The sequence below is a fragment of the Carcharodon carcharias genome, chromosome 29, assembly GCF_017639515.1.
Source record: "Carcharodon carcharias isolate sCarCar2 chromosome 29, sCarCar2.pri, whole genome shotgun sequence".
In the NCBI taxonomy this organism is placed as follows: Eukaryota; Metazoa; Chordata; class Chondrichthyes; order Lamniformes; family Lamnidae; genus Carcharodon; species Carcharodon carcharias.
The window spans coordinates 10,439,557-10,461,512 of record NC_054495.1 but is presented as its reverse complement, the minus strand read 5'-3'; the positions used below and the strand labels follow the sequence as shown (position 1 = coordinate 10,461,512).

Genomic DNA, 21,956 nt, shown 5'->3' with positions numbered 1-21,956 from the left:
ACTCTCCTCCCTCGGTCCCCGTACTCTTCTCCCCCCTCGGTCCCCGTACTCTTCTCCCCCCTCGGTCCCCGTACTGTCCTCCCCCCTCGGTCCCCGCACTCTCCTCCCCCCCCTCGTCCCCGTAGCCTTCTCCCCCCCTCGGTCCCCGTACACTCCTCCCCCTCTCGGTCCCCGCACTCTCCTCCCCCCCTCGGTCCCCGTACTCTCCTACCCACTCGGCCCCCGTACTCTCCCACCTCGGTCCCCACACTCTCCTCCCCACTCGGCCCCCGTACTCTCCTCCCCCCCTCGGTCCTCGTACCCTACTCCCCCCTCGGTCCCTGTACTCTCCCCCCTCGTCCCCGTACCCTACTCCCCCCTCGGTCCCCATGCACTCCTCCCCCCCCGGTCCCCGTATTCTCCCCCCTCGTCCCCGTACTCTCCTCCCTACTTGGTCCCCGTACTCTCCTCCCCCCCGGTCCCTGTACTCTCCTCCCTCGGTCCCTGTACACACCCCCATGTCCCCAAAGCCGCCTCCCCTAGTCCCCGTACTCTCCCCCCTCGTCCCCGTACCCTTCTCCCCCCTCGGTCCCCGTACTCTCCTCCCCCCCGGTCCCTGTACTCTCCTCTCTCGGTCCCCCTCCCCTCGGTCCCTGTTCTCCCCCCATCTCCCACCGCCCCCGCCTCCCCCCCCCACCCCCGCAAGTCCATGTGCCCTCTGCCCACAGTGCCCGTAACCTCCTCCAGTGTCCACACCGCATCCCACCAGTCCCCATGTCCCAAGTCTTTCTTCCCTCCTCCTTCCCAAATCCCTGTGCCCCCTCTCAGCAGTCCGCGTGCCTAATATTCCCAAGCTGCTCTAAACCTCTCCTCCCTCTCCATTTTCTGTGCCTTCCTCTCTGTGTCCCCTGGCCCCAGCCATTGTACCCCTCTCCCTTTCCGGGCAGGCTCAGGTGCCCCAAATCCCCAGGCTTAAGCCCTGCCAACATACCGTGCACCTCGATGAGCTCGTCCAGGCTGGGGAAGATGCTCTGAAGTTCGGTGTCAGTCAGGATGGACTCCATCAGCATGCGTTGATAGAAAACCTCATACAGGACTTTCAGCATTCGGACATGAGCATGTTCTGTGATGAAGAGCTCTGTGCAGTCGAGAGAGAGAGGTCACACAGGGAGCTGAGAGTATATTTGAAGAGAGGACAGACAGGGAACCTGGAACATAACTGGAGATTAGGCAGGAAGCTGGGAATATAACAGAGAGATCAGACAGGGAGCTGGGAATATAACAGAGAGATCAGACAGGGAGCTGGGAATATAACAGAGTTCAGACAGGGTGCTGGGAATATAACAGAGAGATCAGACAGGGAGCTGGGAATATAACAGAGATCAGACAGGGAGCTGGGAATATAAGAGAGAGCAGACAGGGAGCTGGGAATATAAGAGAGAGAGCAGACAGGGAGCTGGGAATATAAGAGAGAGCAGACAGGGAGCTGGGAATATAACAGAGAAATCAGACAGGGAGCTGGGAATATAACAGAGAAATCAGACATAGAGCTGGGAACATAAGAGAGAAATCAGACAGGGAGCTATGAACAACAGAGAGATCAGACAGGAAGCCAGGAAGGTAACATAAAGGTCAGCCGGGGAGCTAGGAATGTAACTGAAGATTAGAGAGGGAGCCGGGAACATAGAGAGATCAGACAGGGAGCCTGGAACATAAGAGAGATCAGACGGGGAGCCGGGAACACAGAGAGATCAGACAGGGAGCCGGGAACACAGAGAGATCAGACAGGGAGCCGGGAACATAGAGAGATCAGACAGGGAGCTGGGAACATAGAGAGATCAGACAGGGAGCCGGGAACATAGAGAGATCAGACAGGGAGCTGGGAATATAACAGAGATCAGGCAGGGAGCTGGGAATATGAGAGAGAGATCAGAAAGGGAGCTGGGAATATAACAGAGATCAGACAGGGAGCTGGGAATATAACGGAGAGATCAGGCAGGGAGCTGGGAATATAACAGAGATCAGACAGGGAGCTGGGAATATAACAGAGAGATCAGAAAGGGAGCTGGGAATATTACAGAGAGATTAGATAAGGAGCTAGAAATATAGCTGGAGATCTGACAGGGAGCTGGGAGCATAACTGGAGGTCAGACTGGGAACAGGTAATGGAACAGAGGTCAGGCACAGAGCTGAGAATATAACAGAGATCAGACAAGGAACTGGGAGCATAACTGGAGGTCAGACAGGGAGCAGGGAATATAACAGAGAGATCAGACAGTAAATTGGGGATATAACAAAGATCAGACAGGGAGCTGGGGATGTAACAGAGATCAGACAGGGGGCTGGTTATATAAATGTGAGACCAGGGAGGAAGATGGCAATATAACAGAGGGGCCAGGCAAGAAGCTGGGAATATAACATATGTATTCCCAGCTCCCAGTCTGATCTAACTGGTGATCAGGCAGGGAGCTGGGAATATAACTGGAGGTCAGTCGGGAACTGGGAAGGGAACGGAAAACTGACTTAGGTTCCCACAGGCACTCGCTTGCACAATAGTTCACATGACCTGACAGATATTAACATAAGTGTGAATCTGGATAGCCATAAATTAATGTAGAATCCACCCAGACCATATTTCTCATGTTCCAGCATGTAACTCCATCTCGGTATCTGTTATTCAATATATAAAGTTCCCATTCCCTCTTGCGTGCACTATCAGAGGGTTAGTACTGAGGGAGCACTGCATTATCGAAGGGTCAGTACTGAGGGAGCGCAGCACTGTCAGAGGGTCAGTACTGAGGGAGTGCTGCACAGTCGGAGGGTCAGTACTGAGAGAGTGCTGCACTATCGGAGGGTCAGTACTGAGGGAGTGCCTCACTGTCAGAGGGTCAGTACTGAGGGAACGCCGCACTGTCAGAGGGTCAGTACTGAGGGAGCGCCGCACTGTCAGAGGGTCAGTACTGAGGGAGTGCTGCACTGTCAGAGGGTCAGTACTGAGGGAGTGCTGCACTGTTGACGGGACAGTACTGAGGGAGTGCCGCACTGTTGACGGGACAGTACTGAGAGGGCGCTACACTGTCAGATCTGCTGCCTTTTCAATGTCACATTAAACCAAGATCCCAATGGTAAATGGTGCCATAGAAATGCAACGCTTTTATGTTATTTCCCTGATGAACAAATGATGGAACCCCTGACCGAGTGGGCGGAAACCCTGACTGAGTGGGCGGAAACCCTGACCGAGTGGGCGGAAACCCTGACCGAGTGGGCGGAACCCCTGACCGAGTGGGCGGAACCCCTGACCGAGTGGGCGGAACCCCTGACCGAGTGGGCGGAACCCCTGACCGAGTGGGCGGAAACCCTGACCGAGTGGGCGGAAACCCTGACCGAGTGGGCGGAAACCCTGACCGAGTGGGCGGAAACCCTGACCGAGTGGGCGGAAACCCTGACCGAGTGGGCGGAAACCCTGACCGAGTGGGCGGAACCCCTGACCAAGTGGGCGGGGGAAGCTCTGACCCAAGGCCGAAGGCAGGGTGCAGTCTCTGAACGAGGGGGCTGGAGGGGGGGAAGGTAACTGACCAGGTGTGGGGGGGGTGGTGAAATCTGTCCTGGAGATACTCTGACTGACAGGGTGGAAACCCTGACCAGCTGTGGGGTTGGAGAGGAAACCCTGACTAAGAGGGTAAGGGGGGTGGGGGGGGGGGGTGCGGGAACCAATGACCAGGGGGCAGGGGGAAACTCTGACCGAGGGGACTGAGAATGCTGGAACACAACACGTTACCGTTGATGACTTCTTGCCGCTTGACTTCACTTTTCTTCAGCCTGAGGAGGGTTTCGGAGTTGATGAGTTGTCGCCAGCTCGGCGGGTCAGCCTCCAGCTCCGAAACACGCGGCCCATTATCCTCAGACTGGGGAGACAGAAAGGACTGCTGGCTGTCTGGTCCTCCACTCCCACCGGGCTCAACGCTGCAAGGGAACAGAAAGCAGAGTGTGAGCGAGGCTGTGGTCGGGGGGGGTGTGTGGAGGGGGCATTCACAGAACCGGGAAGGAGGGAAGGGGGGAAACGAGACAGAGAATGGGGTGGGTGGACGAGACAGAGAGTGGAGTTGCGTGGGGGGGGGGTGGCAAGACAGAGAGCGGACGGGCGAGGCCGAGGGAGGGTGGCCGAGGGAGGGCGGGCGAGGCCGAGGGAGGGTGACCGAGGGAGGGAGGGCGAGGCCGAGGGAGGGCGGGCGAGGCCGAGGGAGGGCGGGAGGGCGAGGCCGAGGGAGGGCGGGCGGGCGAGGCCGAGGGAGGGCGGGCGGGCGAGGCCGAGGGAGGGCGGGCGGGCGAGGCCGAGGGAGGGCGAGCGGGCGAGGCCGAGGGAGGGCGAGCGGGCGAGGCCGAGGGAGGGCGAGCGGGCGAGGCCGAGGGAGGGCGAGCGGGCGAGGCCGAGGGAGGGCGAGCGGGCGAGGCCGAGGGAGGGTGAGCGGGCGAGGCCGAGGGAGGGCGGCCGAGGGAGGGCGGGCGGGCGAGGCCGAGGGAGGGCGGGCGGGCGAGGCCGAGGGAGGGCGGGCATGGCTGAGGGAGGGTGGGCGAGGCCGAGGGAGGGCGGGTGAGAGCAAGTGCTTGACAAGTCAGATGGTCAAAGGTAGCGTAGATGAGGAGTTCATAGAGTACTTACAGGATAGTTTCTTAGAAAAGCATGTTATGGAGCCAACCACGGAGCAGGCTATGCTCGGCCTGATATTGTGTAATGAGATAGGATTAATTAATGATCTCATAATGAAGGCCCCCTGAGGTAGCAGCAACCATAAGATGCTTGAATTTTATATTCAGTTTGAGGAGAGAAGAGTGGGTCCGAGACTGTTTTTAAACTTAAATAAGGGCGATTATGAGGGCATGAAAGCAGAGTTGGCTAAAGTGAATTGGCAAATTAGGTTAAGAGATTGGTCAACAGAGATGCAGTGGCAAACATTTAAGGGATGTTTCAGAATACACAGAACAGATTCGTTCCAACGAGTAAGAAAACGTCCAATGGATGGACACACCACCTGTGGTTAACAAGAATGGTTAATGATAGCATCAAACTTAAACAAAATTTATATAATTGTGCAAAGATAGATGGAAGGCCTGAAGATTGGATGAATATAAGTAACAGGAAAGGATGACTAAAAGATTAATAAGGAAGGAAAAATTAGAGTACGAGAGAAAGCTAGTCAGAAATACAAAAACAGGTAGTAAGAGCTTCTACAAATATTTTAACAAGAAACGAGTTATCAAGTGAGCGTTGGTCCTATAGAAAGTGTCTAGAGAATTGATAATGGAAAACAAGGAAATGGCAGATGAATTGAACAGGTATTTTGCATCAGTTTTCACTATAGAGGATACAAGTAACATCCCAGTGACTTGGCCTTTACAGCCTTCTGTGGTAGAGAATGCCACAGGTTCACCACCCTCTGAGTGAAGAAGTTTCTCCTCACCTCAGTCTTAAATGGTCTACCCCTTATCCTGAGACTGTGGCCCCCTTGTTCTAGACACCCCAGCCAAAGGAAATATCTTCCCTGCATCCAGCCTGTCCATCTCTGCCAGAATTTTATATGTTTCAATGAGATCTCCTCTCATTCTTCTAAACTCCAGTGAATACAGACCTAGTCGGTCCAATCTCGCCTCATACGACAATCCTGCCATCCCAGGAATCACTTTTGCTGCACTCCCTCGAAGGCAAGTATATCCTTTCGTAGGTAAGGAGACCAAAACTGCACACAATACTCCAGGTGCAGTCTCAACAAGACCCTTACTCCTGTACTCAAGTCCTCTCGCAATGAAGGCCAATGTACCATTTGCCTTCTTGCTTGCTCCACCTGCATACTTGCTTTCAGCGACTACTGTATGAGGACACCCAGGTCCCTTTTCACATCAACATTTCCCAATCTATCACCATTTAAATAATGCTCTACCATTCTGTTTTACTTACACACTTCACACTTATCCACGTTATACTGCATCTGCCACATATTTGCCCACTCGCTCAACCTGTCCAAATTGCCTTGAAGCCTCTTAACATCCTCCTCATCAACCATTCCCACCAAGTTTTGTATCGCCAGCAAACCTCGAAATGTTCCTTCATCCAAACCATTGATGTATACTGTGAATAGCTGGGGCCCTGAGCACTGATCCCTGCAGTACCCTGCTAGTCACTGCCTGCCAATCTGAAAAAGACCCGTTTATTCCTGCTCTCTGTTTCCTGTCTGCGAACCAGTTCTCAATCCATGCCAGTATATTGCCCCCAATCCCATGTGCTTTAATTTTACACACTAACCTCTTATGTGGGACTTTATCAAAAGCTTTCTGAAAATCCAAATACACCACATCCACTGGTTCTCCCTTATCTATTCTGCTAGTTACGTCCTCAAAAAGCTCCAGTAGATTTGTCAAACATGATCTCCCTTTCATAAACCCATGCTGGTTTTGTCTAATCCCGTTGATCTTTTTGAACGCCGGGATTTTCCGTGCCCACTGGCAGTGGGAGTGTCCGGTGGTGCGAGCGGACAATACGGAGTGAAACCAGTTTGTGATTGTCTGCTCAGCCCAGGTTTCCTGCCATCAGATGTCGGGAACCTCGTACGTCCGCACATCATTCCGGCCGGAATCGCACTCGCCGCACTGCTGGATCGTCCGCCCACGTCGGCGGCAAAACACGCCCGACATGTTTCACAACAGCACATAAGTGATGTGCGCTTGGCCAGGCTGCACTTCACTCGGGACCTCGAAGTTTGTTTGCCGACCTTGCTTCGGGCAGCATTCCCAGTCATCAGCGCCAGGCTTCACAGGCAGCACCACGTCACTGTTAGTGGGGTGGCGGGGGGGGGGGGCTCATGGGCAGGTCTCTACCTACCGGATCAGCCATATGTGGGCGGCCTTTCAATGGCTCCAGGGTTAGGCCTTGCTCGGCGAAGGAGGGGGAAGTGGTCTCAGGCAAGGGAAGAGGCTGCAGGTTGAGGGCTGTACTGGGGAAGGAGGGTATCCCAGGGTGTGCGTGTGTGTGTGGTGGGGACACGTTAATCTGTGCAAGTAGCCTCAAGATGATGAGGACTGAGGAGGCAGTCTCCAGAGGAGATGAGGCCAGATGGACATGTGAGGGTGTGTGTGTGTGAGAATGGGTGATGATGTTCCTTGAGCTGGCAGTGAATGTGTGATGGGCTTGTGAGCGTGTGAGGTTAGAGCGATGAGACGCCTGACATACCCTGGTTGCACAGATGAGATTATACATCCTCTATCTGCATTGGATGGTCAACCTCTTCCGTGCAGCACTGGCACTGATCACCGCTGCCACCGCCTCCCAAGCCTGTTTGCTGGCGCCGCTGCCCATCCTGCGGCCTAAGGGGAGGTCGAGGACATGGTGGTGGGCCTCTGCGACAGCTAAAAGGCGTTCCGGTGACTTGTCGCTAAACCCGAGGTGGGGGGGCGGTGGCTGCAGTCTTTTTGCCTTTTGCGGACATCTTCCCTGCACTGGGGTGTGCGCGAACATCTGGACTTCAAATACAGCGCCCAGCGTGATGAAGCGATGAGGTGATAGCGTGGTGGGCAAATGAGAGCCCGCCCGCCAACAAAACGGGAACACATAACTAATGCGGCGGGTCTGGGACGATACGGTGTGAAAAAAGTGCAGCAGGTAATCCCACCGCATTTAGGGCAAATACGGGACAATTCCGCCCAACGCGTCCTGTTGTCACATTCTTCATAATAGACTCTAACATTTTCCCTGCAATGAGGTTAGGCTAAGCAGTCTGTAATTCACTGTTTTCTCTCCCCCCAACCCAGCTCCTTTTTTAAATAGCGGGGTTACATTTTCCACCCTCCAATCTGCTGGAACTGTTCCAGAACCTACAGAATTTTGGAAGATGACAACCAACACATCCACTATTTCCATGGCCACCTCTTTTAGTGACTGGTAGATTATTGGGCTCTGGGGATTTATCAGCTTTCAGTTCCATTAAGTTCTCCAGCACTATTGTTTTAGTGATACAAACTTCCTGCAATTCCTCCTTCTCACTAGACCCTGGGGTCCCTAGTATTTCTGGGAAGTTATTTGTGTCTTCCTCCATGAAGACAGGACTAAAGTGGTTGTTTAATTGCTCTGCCACTTCCTTGTTCTCTATTATAAATTCTCCCGTTTCAGACTGTAAGGGACCGACATTTGTCTTCACTAATCTTTTTCTTTTCACATAATAATAGAAGCTTTTACAGTCTGCTTTTATGTTCCTTGCAAGTTTACTCTCACACTATATTTTCCCTCTTAATCAATCTCTTGGTCCTACTGTGCTGAATTCTAAACTGCTCCCAATCTTCAGGCCTGCTACTTTTTCTAGTAACTTTATCTGACTCCTCTTTGGATCGAATACTATCCTTAATTTCCTTTGTTAACCATGGTTGGGCAGTTTATCCTGTTGTGTTTTTGCACCAGAAAGGAATGTATCATTGTTGCAATGCATACATTCGTTCTTTAAATATCAGCCATTGTCAATCCGCTGTCATGTCCTTCAATGGCATTCCCCAAAATATCTTAGCCAACTCAGACCTCATACCTTCATAGTTTCTTTTGTTAAGACTTAGGACCCCAGTTTCAGATCGGACTACTTCACTTTCCATCCTAATGAAGAATTCTATCAAGTTATGGCCATTGTTCCCCAAAGGACCCTACACGACAAGAGTATTAATTAAAACAGAATTACCTGGAAAAACTCAGCAATTCTGGCAGCATCGGCGGAGAAGAAAAGAGTTGACGTTTCGAGTCCTCATGACCCTTCGACAGAACTTCAGTTCTGTCGAAGGGTCATGAGGACTCGAAACGTCAACTCTTTTCTTCTCTGTCGAAGGGTCATGAGGACTTGAAACGTCAACTCTTTTCTTCTCTGCCGATGCTGCCAGACCTGCTGAGTTTTTCCAGGTAATTCTGTTTTTTTTTGGATTTCCAGCATCCGCAGTTTTTTTGTTTCTATTTAAGAGTATTAATTAAACCCTTTTCATTGCACAATGCCAATTCTAGGAGCGCCTGTTACCTAGTCGGTTCCTCGACACACTGGTCTAAAAAACCATCTCGCGCACGCTGTAGCAATTCATTCGCCACAGTATTATTGCTAATGTGGTTTGCCTGGTCTCTATATAGATTAGAGTGGATCATAATTACTGTAGCATCCTTTAATGTCACCCCCTACTTTGTCACTACTGTTTGGAGGCCTATGAGACAACTCTCACTAATGTTGCCACCCATTGTTGCTTCTTAGCTTCACCCAGGCTGATTCGACCTCTAGATTTTCTGAGCCAATATCCCCTCTCACTATTGCACTGATTTCATCCTTAACTAACAATGCCACACCACCCCCTTTACCTTTTTAACCTGTCCACCCTAAATATTGAGTACCTTTGAATATTCAGTTCCCAGCCTTGGTCACCCTGCAGCCATCATATCGCAATCATATCGTACCCGTTTACATCTATTTGCGCTGTTAATTCACCTACCTTATTGCGAATGCTCCGTGCATTCAGATACAGTGCCTTTCGATTTGTCTTTTTAACATTTTTAAACATTTTTTTTTGTACTATGGCCTTATTTGCTGCTATCCTTTGTTTCCTCTGCTATCCACTTTTACTTTCTGCTTTTCTGACTTTCATTTCTATCTTTGTTTCCCTCTCTTTGTGTCTCCCCATCCAGGTTCCCATCCCCCTGCCAGTCTAGTTTAAACCCTCCCCCACCATACTAATGAATACCCCTGTGATGATATTGGTCCCAGTCCTGCTGGGGTGCAACCTGTCCAGCTTGTACAGATCCCATCTTCCCCAGAATCGGTCCCAATGCCTCAGGAATCTAAATCCCCCTCCCTCCTACACCATCACTCCAGCCATGCATTCATCTGGTCTGTTCTATTCATGATCTCGCTAGCTTGGTGGCACTGGGTGTAATCTTGAGATCGCTACCTTTGAGGTCCTGCTTTTTAATTGGTTTCCTAGCTCCCTATATTCTGCTTTCAAGACCTCATCCCTCTTTTTACCTATGACCGATGGGGACCCCGACCTCTGGCTGTTCACCCTCCCCTTTCAGAATGTCCTTCAGCCGCTGAGTAAGATGCTTGAACCTGTCACCAGGGAGGCAACACGCCATCCTGGTGTCACGTCTGCAGCCACAGAATTGTCTATCTGTCCCCCTTGCAATAGAATCCCTTATCACTATTGCTCTCCCTCTCTTTTTTCTCCCCCTCTGTGCAGCTGAGCCACTCATGGTGTCACGGACCTGGCTCTTGTTGCACTCCCCTGACAAACCAGCTCCCCCACCCCCAGCAGTATCCAAAATGGGAATTCTGTTGAAGAGGGAGATGGACCCCAGGGACTCCTGCGCTACCTGCCTAATGCTTTTACTCTGTCCACTGGTCACCGATTCCCTTTCGGCCTGTGCACTCTTTAGCTGCGAGGTGACCATCTCAGTGTACGGGCTATAGGGTAGGTGTTAATGGGTCTTTTTCAGGTTGGCAAGATATAACGAGTAGTGTGACACAGGGATCAGTGCTGGGACCTCAACTGTTTACAATTTATATAAATGACTTGGATGAAGGGATGGGTGGGATGGGATGGTTGCCAAATTTGCTGACGACACATAGATAGGTGAAAAGCTAACTTGTGAAGAGGACATAAGGAGGCTACAAGGGGACATAGACGGGTTAAGTGAGTGGGCAAAGATCTGGCAGATGGAGTACAATGTGGGAAAATGCAAAATTTTTCATTTTGGCAGGAAGAACAAAAGAGAGACATGTTATCTAAATGGTGAGAGACTGCAGAGCTCTGAGATGCAGAGGGATCTGGGTGTCCTAGTGTGTGAATTACAAAAGGCTAGTATGCAGGTATAGCAAGTAATTAGAAAACTAGTAAAATGTTATCATTTATTGCGTGGGGAAATGAATACAAAAGTAGGAAGGTTATGCTTCAGTTGTACAGGGCACTAGTGAGACCACATCTGGAGCACTGTGTACAGTATTGGTCTCCTTATTTAAGGAAGGGTGTAAATGTGGTAGAAGCAGTTGAGAGAAGGTTCACTAGACCAATACTTGGAATGGGCCGGCTGTCTTATGAGGAAAGGCTGGACAGGTTAGGCTTGTATCAACTGGAGTTTGGAAGAGTAAGAGGTGACTTGATTGAAACCTTTAAGATCCTGAGGGGGTTTTGACAGGGTGAATGTGGAGAGGATGTTTCCACTTGTGGGAGAATTTAGAACTAGGGGGTCACTGTTTACAAATAAGGGGTTGCTCGTTTAAAAATGAGATGGGGTGAAATTTCTCTCAGAGGGTGGTGAGTCTTTGGAACTCTCTTCCTGCAAAGGAGTCGGAAGCAGAGTCCGTGAATATTTTTCAGGCAGAGGTGGATAGATTCTTGGTAAGCAAGGGGGTGATAGGTTATTGGGGGGTAGGCGGGATGCAGATTTCAGGTTAGGATGGAATGAGCCACGATCTTAGTAAATGGCGGAGCAGGCTCGAAGGGCTGAATGGCCTACTCCTGCTCCTTATTTGTACGTATGCTTGTGTGTACGAGGGAGAGACAGGGCAAGCGGGCCGAGAGCCAGGGTGGGGGGGTGGGACGAGAACCAGGGGTGGTTTTGAGGGGTGGGGGGGTGGGCGAGAGGGAGGGCGAGAGCGAGGGTGAGGGTGAAGGCGCGCTAGCATGTGGAGAACAGGGCACTTGAGGCTACTCAGCCTCAACCCACCCCCCACCCACCCCCCCAACCAATAACACCTGACTTGGCCCACGTGTGGAGGGACTCGGTGGTTTTCTGCTTTGCTGTCGGTTTAACTGTTTCACGGGTTGTGACAAGATCAGAATTAAACACCAGTTGGGCCTCAGCTGGAGGGGGGGTAGAGAAGGTTTTCCAGAAAGGCTCCAGGGATGAGGGAGTTCAGTTCATGCGGAGAGACTGGGATTGTTCTCCTCAGAGCAGAGCAGGTGAAGTGGGGTGGTGGGGGGGGGGGGGTGGGTGTGGATTTAAATCGAGGTGTTCAAAATCATGAAGGGTTTGGATAGAGTGAATAAGGAGAGACTGTTCCCAGTGTCAGGAGGGTTGGTAACCAGAGGGACACAGATTGAAGAGAATCGGTGAAGGAGCCAGAGGGGGGAGATGGGAATTTCTTTCCCGCCAGGAATTGTTATCATCTGGAAAGCGCCGGCTGTAAGGATGCCTTCTGGTCGAAATGAATTGACTGCTTCTGCGGACGACTTGCATCCTTGACCCTGTGGGGTCACTTCACGTGGTGCCTGGCGTGGGGCAACACAGGTGGTCAGGCTGCACAGGGCTGGCAGGCCGCACCATGATGGGTGAAGGCCATTCAGCCCATCGTGCCTGTGCTGGCTCTTTGAAAGAGCAATTTAATTAGCCCCACACTAACCCCCCCAACCACCCCACCCCGCGCCCCCCCCCCCAACCACCCCACTGTCCTTTTCCCTTCAGCCTTGCAGATGTTGGAGGGGTGCAGCTTCACCAGAATGATGTCTGACGGGGCGGGGGTGGGAGAGGGAGGGTCTGCGGTGGGCTTAAACAAAAAGTTAAAATTGGAGAGGATAGGTTGCGTGGACTAGACTTGCATTCCTTCGCGTGTCGAAAATTCAGGGGTGATCTGATCGAGGAGTTTAAGATGATTAAAGGATTTGGTCGGATTGAGAGAGGGAAACTATTTTCTTTGGTGGTGCGAGGGGGTGGTGTGGGAGGTGGGGAGGATGGGAGGTTGTGTGTGTGTGTGTGTGTGTGTGTGTGTGTGTGTGTGGGGGGGGGGGGGGGGGGGGGGGGCGGTGGGGGTGGAATGGGTGGGGAGTCCAGAAACAAAGGGACAGAATCTTAAAGTGAAGCCAGGCAGTTCAGAGTGACACCAGGGAGTACCTCTTCACACGAGGGGAAGTGCAAATCTGGAACTCTCTTCCTAATCCCAACAAAAAGGTGGGTAAAGGTTGAGAGGGGGCCTGATGGAGGTGTATAAGATTATGAGGGGCATTTTTCCATTAGTAGAGGGGTCAATATCCAGGGGGGGCATAGACTTAAGTTGAGAGGTAGCAGGCTAAGAGGGTAGTTGAGGAGAAACTTTTTCACCCAGAGGGTGGTGGGAGTCTGGAGCTCATTGCCTGAAAGGGTGGTTGAGTCAGAAACTCTCGTAACATTTCAGAAGCATTTAGATAGTCACTTGTGTTGCCATAGCCTCCGGGGCTATGGGCCCAGCGTTGGAAAAAGAGATTGGTGTGGTCAGATTTTTGTTGACCAGCGTAGACACGATGGGCCGAATGGTCTCCTTTTGTGCTGTAAACGTCTGTGAGTGTATGAAAAGCTGTTGAGGCTGAGGGTCAGCAGAAAAGGTCGAAACCAAGACTGACAGATTTTCTACTGGGCAAGGGGAATTAAGAGTTACAGTGCCAAGGCGGGGTAGAGAGGGTTAAGATACACATGAGCCTTCATCTAGTTGAATGCCGGAACAGGCTCGAGGGGCCTCCTCCTGTTCCGATGTTCCTTTTTAAGCATATTTATCAAATTCCCTATTGAAAGTTACTACTGAGTCTGCTTCCACCTTCCTTGCAGGCAGCACATCACAACAACTCACTGGGTTTAAAAAAAACACACAATTCTCTTCATCTCGCCCAGCTCCGGTTCTCGGTTTAACGACAGCTTTGCAGCTTTCATGCACAACTTTGTTTTTAAATGGATGCTGGCCAAAAGCACACACACAGACACAGACACAGTTACAGACACACAGACACACACACACACAGACATACACACACACACACACACACACAGGGACACAGACACACACACACAGGGACACAGACACACAGACACAGATACAGATACAGGCACACACACAGACAGGCACACACACACAGACAGGCACACACACACAGACAGGCACACACACAGAGGGACACAGACAGACAGAGAGACATGCACGCACACAGACACGCACACAGACATGCACACAGACACAGACAGACACACACACATACTCACACACACAGACACACACACACAGACACACACACACAGACACACACACACAGACACACACACACAGACACACACACAGACACAGACACACATACACAGACAGACAGACACACACTCACACAGACACACACTCACACAGACAGACACACACACGGACAGACACACACACGGACACACACTCACACGCCTGTGGCCGATGCGCCAGACCACTGCTTCCTCTAAAGTCATTTAGAACTTCCCAGACACGTTCATTGGCGGCCGAGCCTTCAGCTGCCTGGACCCTAAGCTCTGGAATTCCCTCCCTAAACCTCTCCGTCTCTCTCTCTCTCCCCTCTTTTAAGATGCTCCTTCAAATTGACCCCTATGGCCAAGCTTTTGGTCACCTATCCTCTTATCTCCTTTTGTGGCTCGGTATTAAATTTTGTCCAATTTATGCGCCGTGGGACATTTTACAACATTAAAGGCGCGATTATAAAGGGCAAGTTGCTGTTGCCATACACACCAGACCTTATTTCAGTGACGGACTAACAGTAGGTGCAAACAGCAGAGACAATTAGAAAGGGAAAAGTTGTCACAAAGGGAACGGAAGCTAAGAAACACACCAGATTGAGTGAACAGCTATCACAACAATACCAAGTCCCAAATGCTGCATCAAATATTAATCACTTCCAGAAAACTAAACAAACGAGAGTGCTGAATGTCCCTGGGACAGACTCCATCTGCCCGCGAGCTGCACTCCATGAGGTTCATCATATTCGCAATGCAGCAACATGTAACAGCGGAGAAAGAATTTTTACTTAACAGTTAGATCATCCCAAACCCAACCTACCCAATTTATCCTGAGCTCCCACAACCTGCCCACCTTGTACTCAAAATCCCAACTACCCACCTTCTCCCCAAATCACTCAATGCCACCATCTCCCCTCATCCCCCTCAATCCCACCTTCTCCCCATGCCCCTCAATCCGACCTTCTCCCCTTGCCCCTCAAACCCACCTTCTCCACATAATCACTCAATCCCAATTTTTCCCCATACCCCTCAACCGCACCTTCTCCCTTTATCCTTCAATCCCACCTTCTCCCCAAACCCCTCAATCTCACTTCCAGCCAGATCCCTCAATCCCACCTTCCACCCAGATCCCTCAATCCCACCTTCCACCCAGATCCCTCAATCCCACTTTCTACCCAGATTCCTCAATCCCACCTTCTACCCAGATCCCTCAATCCCACCTTCTACCCAGATCCCTCAATCCCACCTGCTACCCAGATCCCTCAATCCCACCTTCTGCCCAGATCCCTCAATCCCACCTTCTGCCCAGATCCTTCAATCCCACCTTCTGCCCAGATCCTTCAATCCCACCTTCTGCCCAGACCCCTCAATCCCACCTTCTGCCCAGATCCCTCAATCCCACCTTCTGCCCAGATCCCTCAATCCCACCTTCTACCCAGATCCCTCAATCCCACCTGCTACCCAGATCCCTCAATCCCACCTTCTGCCCAGATCCCTCAATCCCACCTTCTGCCCAGATCCTTCAATCCCACCTTCTGCCCAGATCCTTCAATCCCACCTTCTGCCCAGACCCCTCAATCCCACCTTCTGCCCAGATCCCTCAATCCCACCTTCTACCCAGATCCCTCAATCCCACCGTCACCCCGTATCCCTCAGCCGCACCGCCCCTCGCTGCCAGCTGTCGGAATGATGGCTCGCTGCTTTGAATAGACGGCCGAGGGTTGCTGTCAGTGCCGGGGTAGGGGGTGGTTGGGGGTGTATTGCTCCCTCTGAGGCTCCGGCTCGCTTCCCCAGACCCAGTGAAATGTTGGCACGTACTTCTGGCTTTGCAGGTCGCTGGCTGTGGCGGCTGCCTGGATATCCACGTCGCTCCGGGAGCGTGGCTGCTTGCCCTTGGCTGTTCCTTTGTTAGAGCGTCGGCGCTCGCTGTAGGTGCGCAGGCTCTCCGAGCGACGCAGCTTCGCTGGCAGTCTTTACAGTGGCAGGAAAAGGGAAAAGAACCTGTCACCCCTGGCACGGAGCTCATCACACATAGGGAGCGGGGGGGGGGAGTAGGGAGGGCGGGGGGAGGGGAAGAGGGGGGACTAGGGAGGGAGAGGGGGGGACTAGGGAGGGAGGGGGGGGACTAGGGAGGGAGAGGGGGGACTAGGGAGGGAGAGGAGGGACTAGGGAGGGAGAGGGGGGACTAGGGAGGGAGGGGGGGGGACTAGGGAAGGAGAGGGGGGAATAGGGAGGGAGAGGGGGGACTAGGGAAGGAGGGGGGACTAGGGAGGGAGAGGGGGGACTAGGGAGGGAGATCGGGGTGTAGGGAGGGAGGGGGTGTAGGGAGAGGGGGGGTAGGAGAGGGGGTGTAGGGAGAGGGGGGGTAGGGAGAGGGGCGTAGGGAGAGGGGGGTAGGGAGAGGGGCGTAGGGAGAGGGGGGGTAGGGAGAGGGGGGGTAGGGAGGGAGGGGCGGCGGGTAGGGAGGGGGGGGCGGGTAGGGAGGGGGGGCGGGTAGGGAGGGGGGGCGGGTAGGGAGGGGGGGGCGGGTAGGGGTGTAAGGAGAGGGGGGTAGAGAGATGGGTAAGGGTGGGCGGGGTTTGGGGTGAGGGCCAGGGTGGAGCGGTGATGAGGGGGGAAAGAAAGAGAGGGCTGGGGTGAGGGGAGAGGAGGAGGAGGAGGAGGAGGAGGAGGAGGAGGAGGAGGAGGGTGGAGGGACCAGGTGGAGGCAGGAAGAGATAGGAAGTTGGAGAGAATGGAAGGAACGAGGCGAGAGGGGTAGGAGAGAGCGAGAGAGAGAGAACGAGTGCAGAGAGCCAGAGACAGACACAGCGAGAGAGAGAGAGAGAGAGCCCGACGCAGGCTAACAGGGGAAAGGAGAGTTCCTGACCAGAGTGTGGGTGAGATGGGGAAGGAGGGGAGGGGGTGAGGAGGGGGGGGGGGGTGCGGGCAGGCCACGCGGGGGGTGGGGGGTGGGGAGGGTGGTGGCGGTGGGAGGAGAGAGCTCGGACACGGCGATGGCACCGCCAGCCTGGATCACCAGGCCGATCTGAGGGCGCTCCAGCTCCAAGCGAGTGACAGGCCTCGGGCCTGAGTGAAGGGGCCTCTCGGAGTTAGGGTCTGAGCTGCTGGCTGCCAGTTCCAGGCCAGGACCAAGCTGCGGTGGGCGGTGGGGTGGGGGGGGGGGGGGGGGGGAAGGAGGGACGGTGAGGGCAGTGAGGGGTGTCGTGGGCGGGGAGGCTGTCAGGCCCGGCCTCCAGGTATCTCTCCGTCGGGAATGTCCCCACTGCTGTCCAGCCAGGACTCACGGGGATGTTGGAGGGGAGGGGTGGTGGGGGGGGGGGGTGGTGGGGTGGTGCATGGGGTAGTGACAGGACAGGGTCCGGTTGGAAGGGGGGGGTGGGGGCCACGGGAAGCCTGTGGGAGGGGGTGAGGGTGGTGGGTGGGGGGGGGGGGGGGGGGGTTGTGAGGTGAGTGTGAGGTGAGGAGACGAGGCTCACTCCGTGTGGGGCCCGGAGGAGGATGGCGATACGAGGTGGGGGTGGGGGTTTGGGTCGGCCTTGGCAATACTTATCCTGACCTGCGCGTCACGTCAGACATTTACAGTCACGTCACCTGCTCTCTTTAGCACTAGAGCACAGCCCATGTGCCTCCCCAGTGAAGAAGAAACATGCATCACCACCACCACCACCAACCTGAGTTTCCTTCTGTGGACAGAGCATTGCAAGCCATTAATATCAGGACATTGAGAGAGGGAGAGAGAGGCGGGGGGGGGGGGGGGGGCCAAGGAGGGGCCCTGGGGAACCTGCGCAGGTCACTCGCAGGCACTTCAGCAGCCGGGTCCAGTGAACGGAGGAACGCTGGCCATTTCAACTCCCCTCCCCACTTTTCCAGGCTGCGTTTCCCCCCACCCCCCCCCCACCTCGGTTTGAGGCGCTGGTATCGTTCACTTGCTCAGGTTTGAGTGTGACCTCTGGGTTCAGTGGCTGGACCACACGAGGGCACAGCCAGTCTCCGGGGAGGATGCTGACTCTTTCCGTGTGCTCCCAGGCCCAGGTCTCTCTCCCCGACTGCAGCCTGCTCTGGTCCCACCTCCTCGCCTCGGCCCACCGGCCGCAGCCCCACAAGTTGACGGTGAGGTGGCTGGGTGGGGGGGAGGGGTACGGGCGGGTGGGGGTGGGGGGGATTTCCTCAGCTCTCTGTATTGAACTATTTGGTTCCAGTAACATCCCCACACATTCACGTGCAGGCTCTCGCGCTCACACACACACACACACACACATGCTGGCACTCACGCTCGCACTCGCGCTCACACACACGCAGGCTCTCGCGCTCACACACACGCGCAGGCCCTCGCGCTCACACACACGCGCAGGCCCTCGTGCTCACACACACGCGCAGGCCCTCGCGCACACAAATGCGCAGGCTCTCGCGCTCACACACACGCACAGGCTCTCGCGCTCACACACACACACAGGCTCTCGCGCTCACACACACGCGCAGGCCCTCGTGCTCACACACACGCGCAGGCCCTCGCGCACACAAATGCGCAGGCTCTCGCGCTCACACACACGCACAGGCTCTCGCGCTCACACACACACACAGGCTCTCGCGCTCACACACACGCGCAGGCTCTCGCGCTCACACACACGCGCAGGCTCTCGCGCTCACACACACGCACAGGCTCTCGCGCTCACACACACGCACAGGCTCTCGCGAACACACACACTTGCGCATGCTCTCACGCTAACACACACTTGCGCATGCTCTCACGCTCACACACACGCGCGCAGGCCCTCGCACTCACACACTAGCGCATGCTCTCACGCTCACATACACGCGCATGCTTTCGCGCTCACACATGCGCGCATGCTCTCGCGCTCACACATGCGCGCATGCTCTCGCGCTCACACACGCGCGCATGCTCTCACGTTCACACACGCGCGCATGCTCTCGCGCTCACACGTGCGCATGCTCTTGCGCTCACACACACGCATGCTCTCGCGCTCACACACACGCGCATGCTCTCGCGCTCACACACGCGCGCATGCTCTCGCGCTCACACACACGCGCATGCTCTCACGCTCTCACACACGCGCATGCTCTCGCGCTCACACATGCGCTCACACACGCGCACAGGCTCTCACGCTCACACACGCGCACAGGCTCTAGCGCTCACAATTACGCGCAGGCTCTCGCGCTCACACAGACGCGCACGCTCTCGCGCTCACACAGACGCGCACGCTCTCGCGCTCACACAGACGCGCACGCTCTCGCGCTCACACAGACATGCACGCTCTCGCGCTCACACAGACGCGCACGCTCTCGCGCTCACATGCGCACACACACGCGCAGGCTCTCGCGCTCACACACGCACTCACGCACACGCGCAGGCTCTCACGCTCACACACGCACACACACGCTCACACACGCGCATGCGCGATCTCGCGCTCACAAATGCACGCACACTCACACACACGCTCTCGCGCTCACATATACGCTCTCGTGCTCACACATGCGCGCAGGCTCTCGCGCTCACACAGACGCGCAGGCTCTCGCGCTCACACAGACGCGCAGGCTCTCGCGCTCACACAGACGCGCAGGCTCTCGCGCTCACACAGACGCGCAGGCTCTCGCGCTCACACAGACGCGCAGGCTCTCGCGCTCACACAGACGCGCAGGCTCTCGCGCTCACACACACGCGCAGGCTCTCGCGCTCACACACACGCGCAGGCTCTCGCGCTCACACACACGCGCAGGCTCTCGCGCTCTCACACACACACACGCAGGTTCTCGCGCTCACACACACACACACGCAGGCTCTCGCGCTCACACACACACACGCAGGCTCTCGCGCTCACACTCACACGTAGGCTCTCGCGCTCACACACACACACGCGCAGGCTCTCGCGCTCACACGCACGCACAGGCTCTCGCGCTCACATGCACGCACAGGCTCTCGCGCTCACACACACTTGCGCATGCTCTCACGCTCACACCCGCTCACACACACACACACTCTCGAGGTCACACACACACACGCTCTCACCCTCTTGCTCAGGCCCTCAGACATGCACACTCTCTCTCTCACCCTCCTGCATTTGCCACATCTCACAAATGGGACGCACTTTAGCAAGGGTACGGTGTCCCTGCCTTCTTCTCGCTGTCCTTTCGAGGGAGCTGACTCACTGGGATACAGGAACCCTTCGGGATAAGAGCAGCGTGGCCACTCTTGACGCGTGGGCTGAGGCCAGGAGCTCAGCCCATTTACCCCGTGCATCCCCAGCCAGAGGTCCTGTTCTCTCCCAAAAGCCCCTTAACACCACACTCCCCCCAACAACCACCCCCCCGCCCCTGACAGCCTGGCCCGCTGTGTTAATAGGGTTAGATCACACTCTATGATAAGGCTACACACAAAGCTGACACTGCAAAGGCCACACAAGACCCGGGGTTTGGGGGGGGAGGGGAACGGGCTGCAGGGGGGGAATCACACTCGATCTATTCCAGATGGCAGACTGCCAAGCACGGGATGGAGTGGGGGGGGCAGTGCCCTCTGAACCCGGCCGGTGCAGGGCCCGTGGGTCGCAAGGGTAACCACCAAATCGGGGAGCGAGCGAGGGGGTCAACCATCTGAAATGTATCGGTGGAAACCCACAGCCGGGAAAGTCACACAGAGCATGGGGGTGGGGTGGGGGGGGGGGTAGGGGGGCTTTGCAGGGGCTGGCGCTCCCATCCCACCCACAATCTCCCCAAGCGCCTTCCTCTGGCGCTGCCCAGGGTCCGCTCCCTTCCACCTGCCCTGGCTGCCACTTTACACAACGATTCCCAGCAACGTTCCTCTTCCAACTTCCAGGGGTCTGGAAAGTTTCAAGCGACTGCGCAGCCCCCCTGGCGCGCAGTGTCTCCTGGCTCCCTTGTTCCCGGATTGTCCCGCACATCCCCAAAACCCCCTATCCCCCCCTCCGCCAGAGGAGACAGTTCCTCTCCATCCACCCGAGTGAATCCATCAGTCCCCTGTTGGGGTTTGGTGGCGGGGGGGGTGGGGGGGCGGTTGGCGGAGGTGCAGGGAAATGGAGTATAAAAGTGGGGGTGTTTTACTGCAGCTGTACAGGGGCCTTGGCGACGCCACATCTGGAGGACCCTGCACAGCTTTTTGTCTTCCTTGTTTGAAGGAGGAAGTTCCTGGCATCGAGGGGATACCTTACGAGGCTCGGTTGAAAAGGCTGGGCCTGTCGCCATTGGAGTTCAAAAGGATGAGGGGGAATCTTATTGAAACACAATGATTGTCAGGGGGCTTTGGTCAGGTGGATACTGGGAGAATGTTCCCTCTCGTACGGACGACTAGAGCTAGTGGGGGGGGGGAGCACATTCAGTATTAGCGGAGAGGAGGAGAATTTTTTACCCTCACAAGGGGTGGGGGGGGGGTCTTTCCCCTGTGGAATTCTGTTCCCCAGGGAGCACTGGAGGCCGAGTCAGTGAACTGATTCACGACCGAGTCAGGCAAGGGAGTCAAGGGTCACCGGGGATGGGGTGGGTGGGGGACGCAGACAGGAAAGTGGAGCTGAGACCGCCCTCCGCCCCCCCCCCCCACCATCGGATCTTATCGAATGGTGGAGCAGGCTGGAAGGGGCTGAATGGCCTCCTGCTGCCCCTGTGCTCTGATCTCTTATATTCCTAAACACCTCGATTAGGTCGCCCCCCCCCCATCGAGGGAAATCGAGGGGAATACAAGCCGCGTGTGTGCAACCCACCCACCACCACCCCCCCCCACCCCTCCGATTTAACCCTTTAAGGTCGGCTATCGTTCTGCGCTGTGTGCCCCCTTCAAGGTCAGTATGTCCCTCCTCAGATGCGCTGCCCAAGCCTGAACACTGTTACACTCCAGAGGGCGGGAGGGGGTCTAACCAGAGCTCTGTCCAGCTGTGACGTCACTCCCACCCCCTGGAGATGAGGGCTGACATTGCACTGGGATTTCGATTATCTT

General features: G+C 55.1%; 1 protein-coding gene across 1 annotated transcript in view; it reads right to left on the bottom strand.

Annotated features, from left to right (window-relative positions):
- The window catches only part of arhgef1b (Rho guanine nucleotide exchange factor (GEF) 1b), a 206,319-nt gene that overhangs the window by 29,300 nt on the left and 155,063 nt on the right, over positions 1-21,956 (bottom strand). The window contains exons 15-18 of the mRNA XM_041176896.1: positions 17,668-17,679; positions 15,812-15,964; positions 3,758-3,942; positions 971-1,117 (exon numbers count right to left, since the gene is read on the bottom strand). Coding sequence (XP_041032830.1) covers positions 971-1,117; positions 3,758-3,942; positions 15,812-15,964; positions 17,668-17,679 — 497 coding nt within the window. The remainder of the gene's footprint in view (positions 1-970; positions 1,118-3,757; positions 3,943-15,811; positions 15,965-17,667; positions 17,680-21,956) is intronic.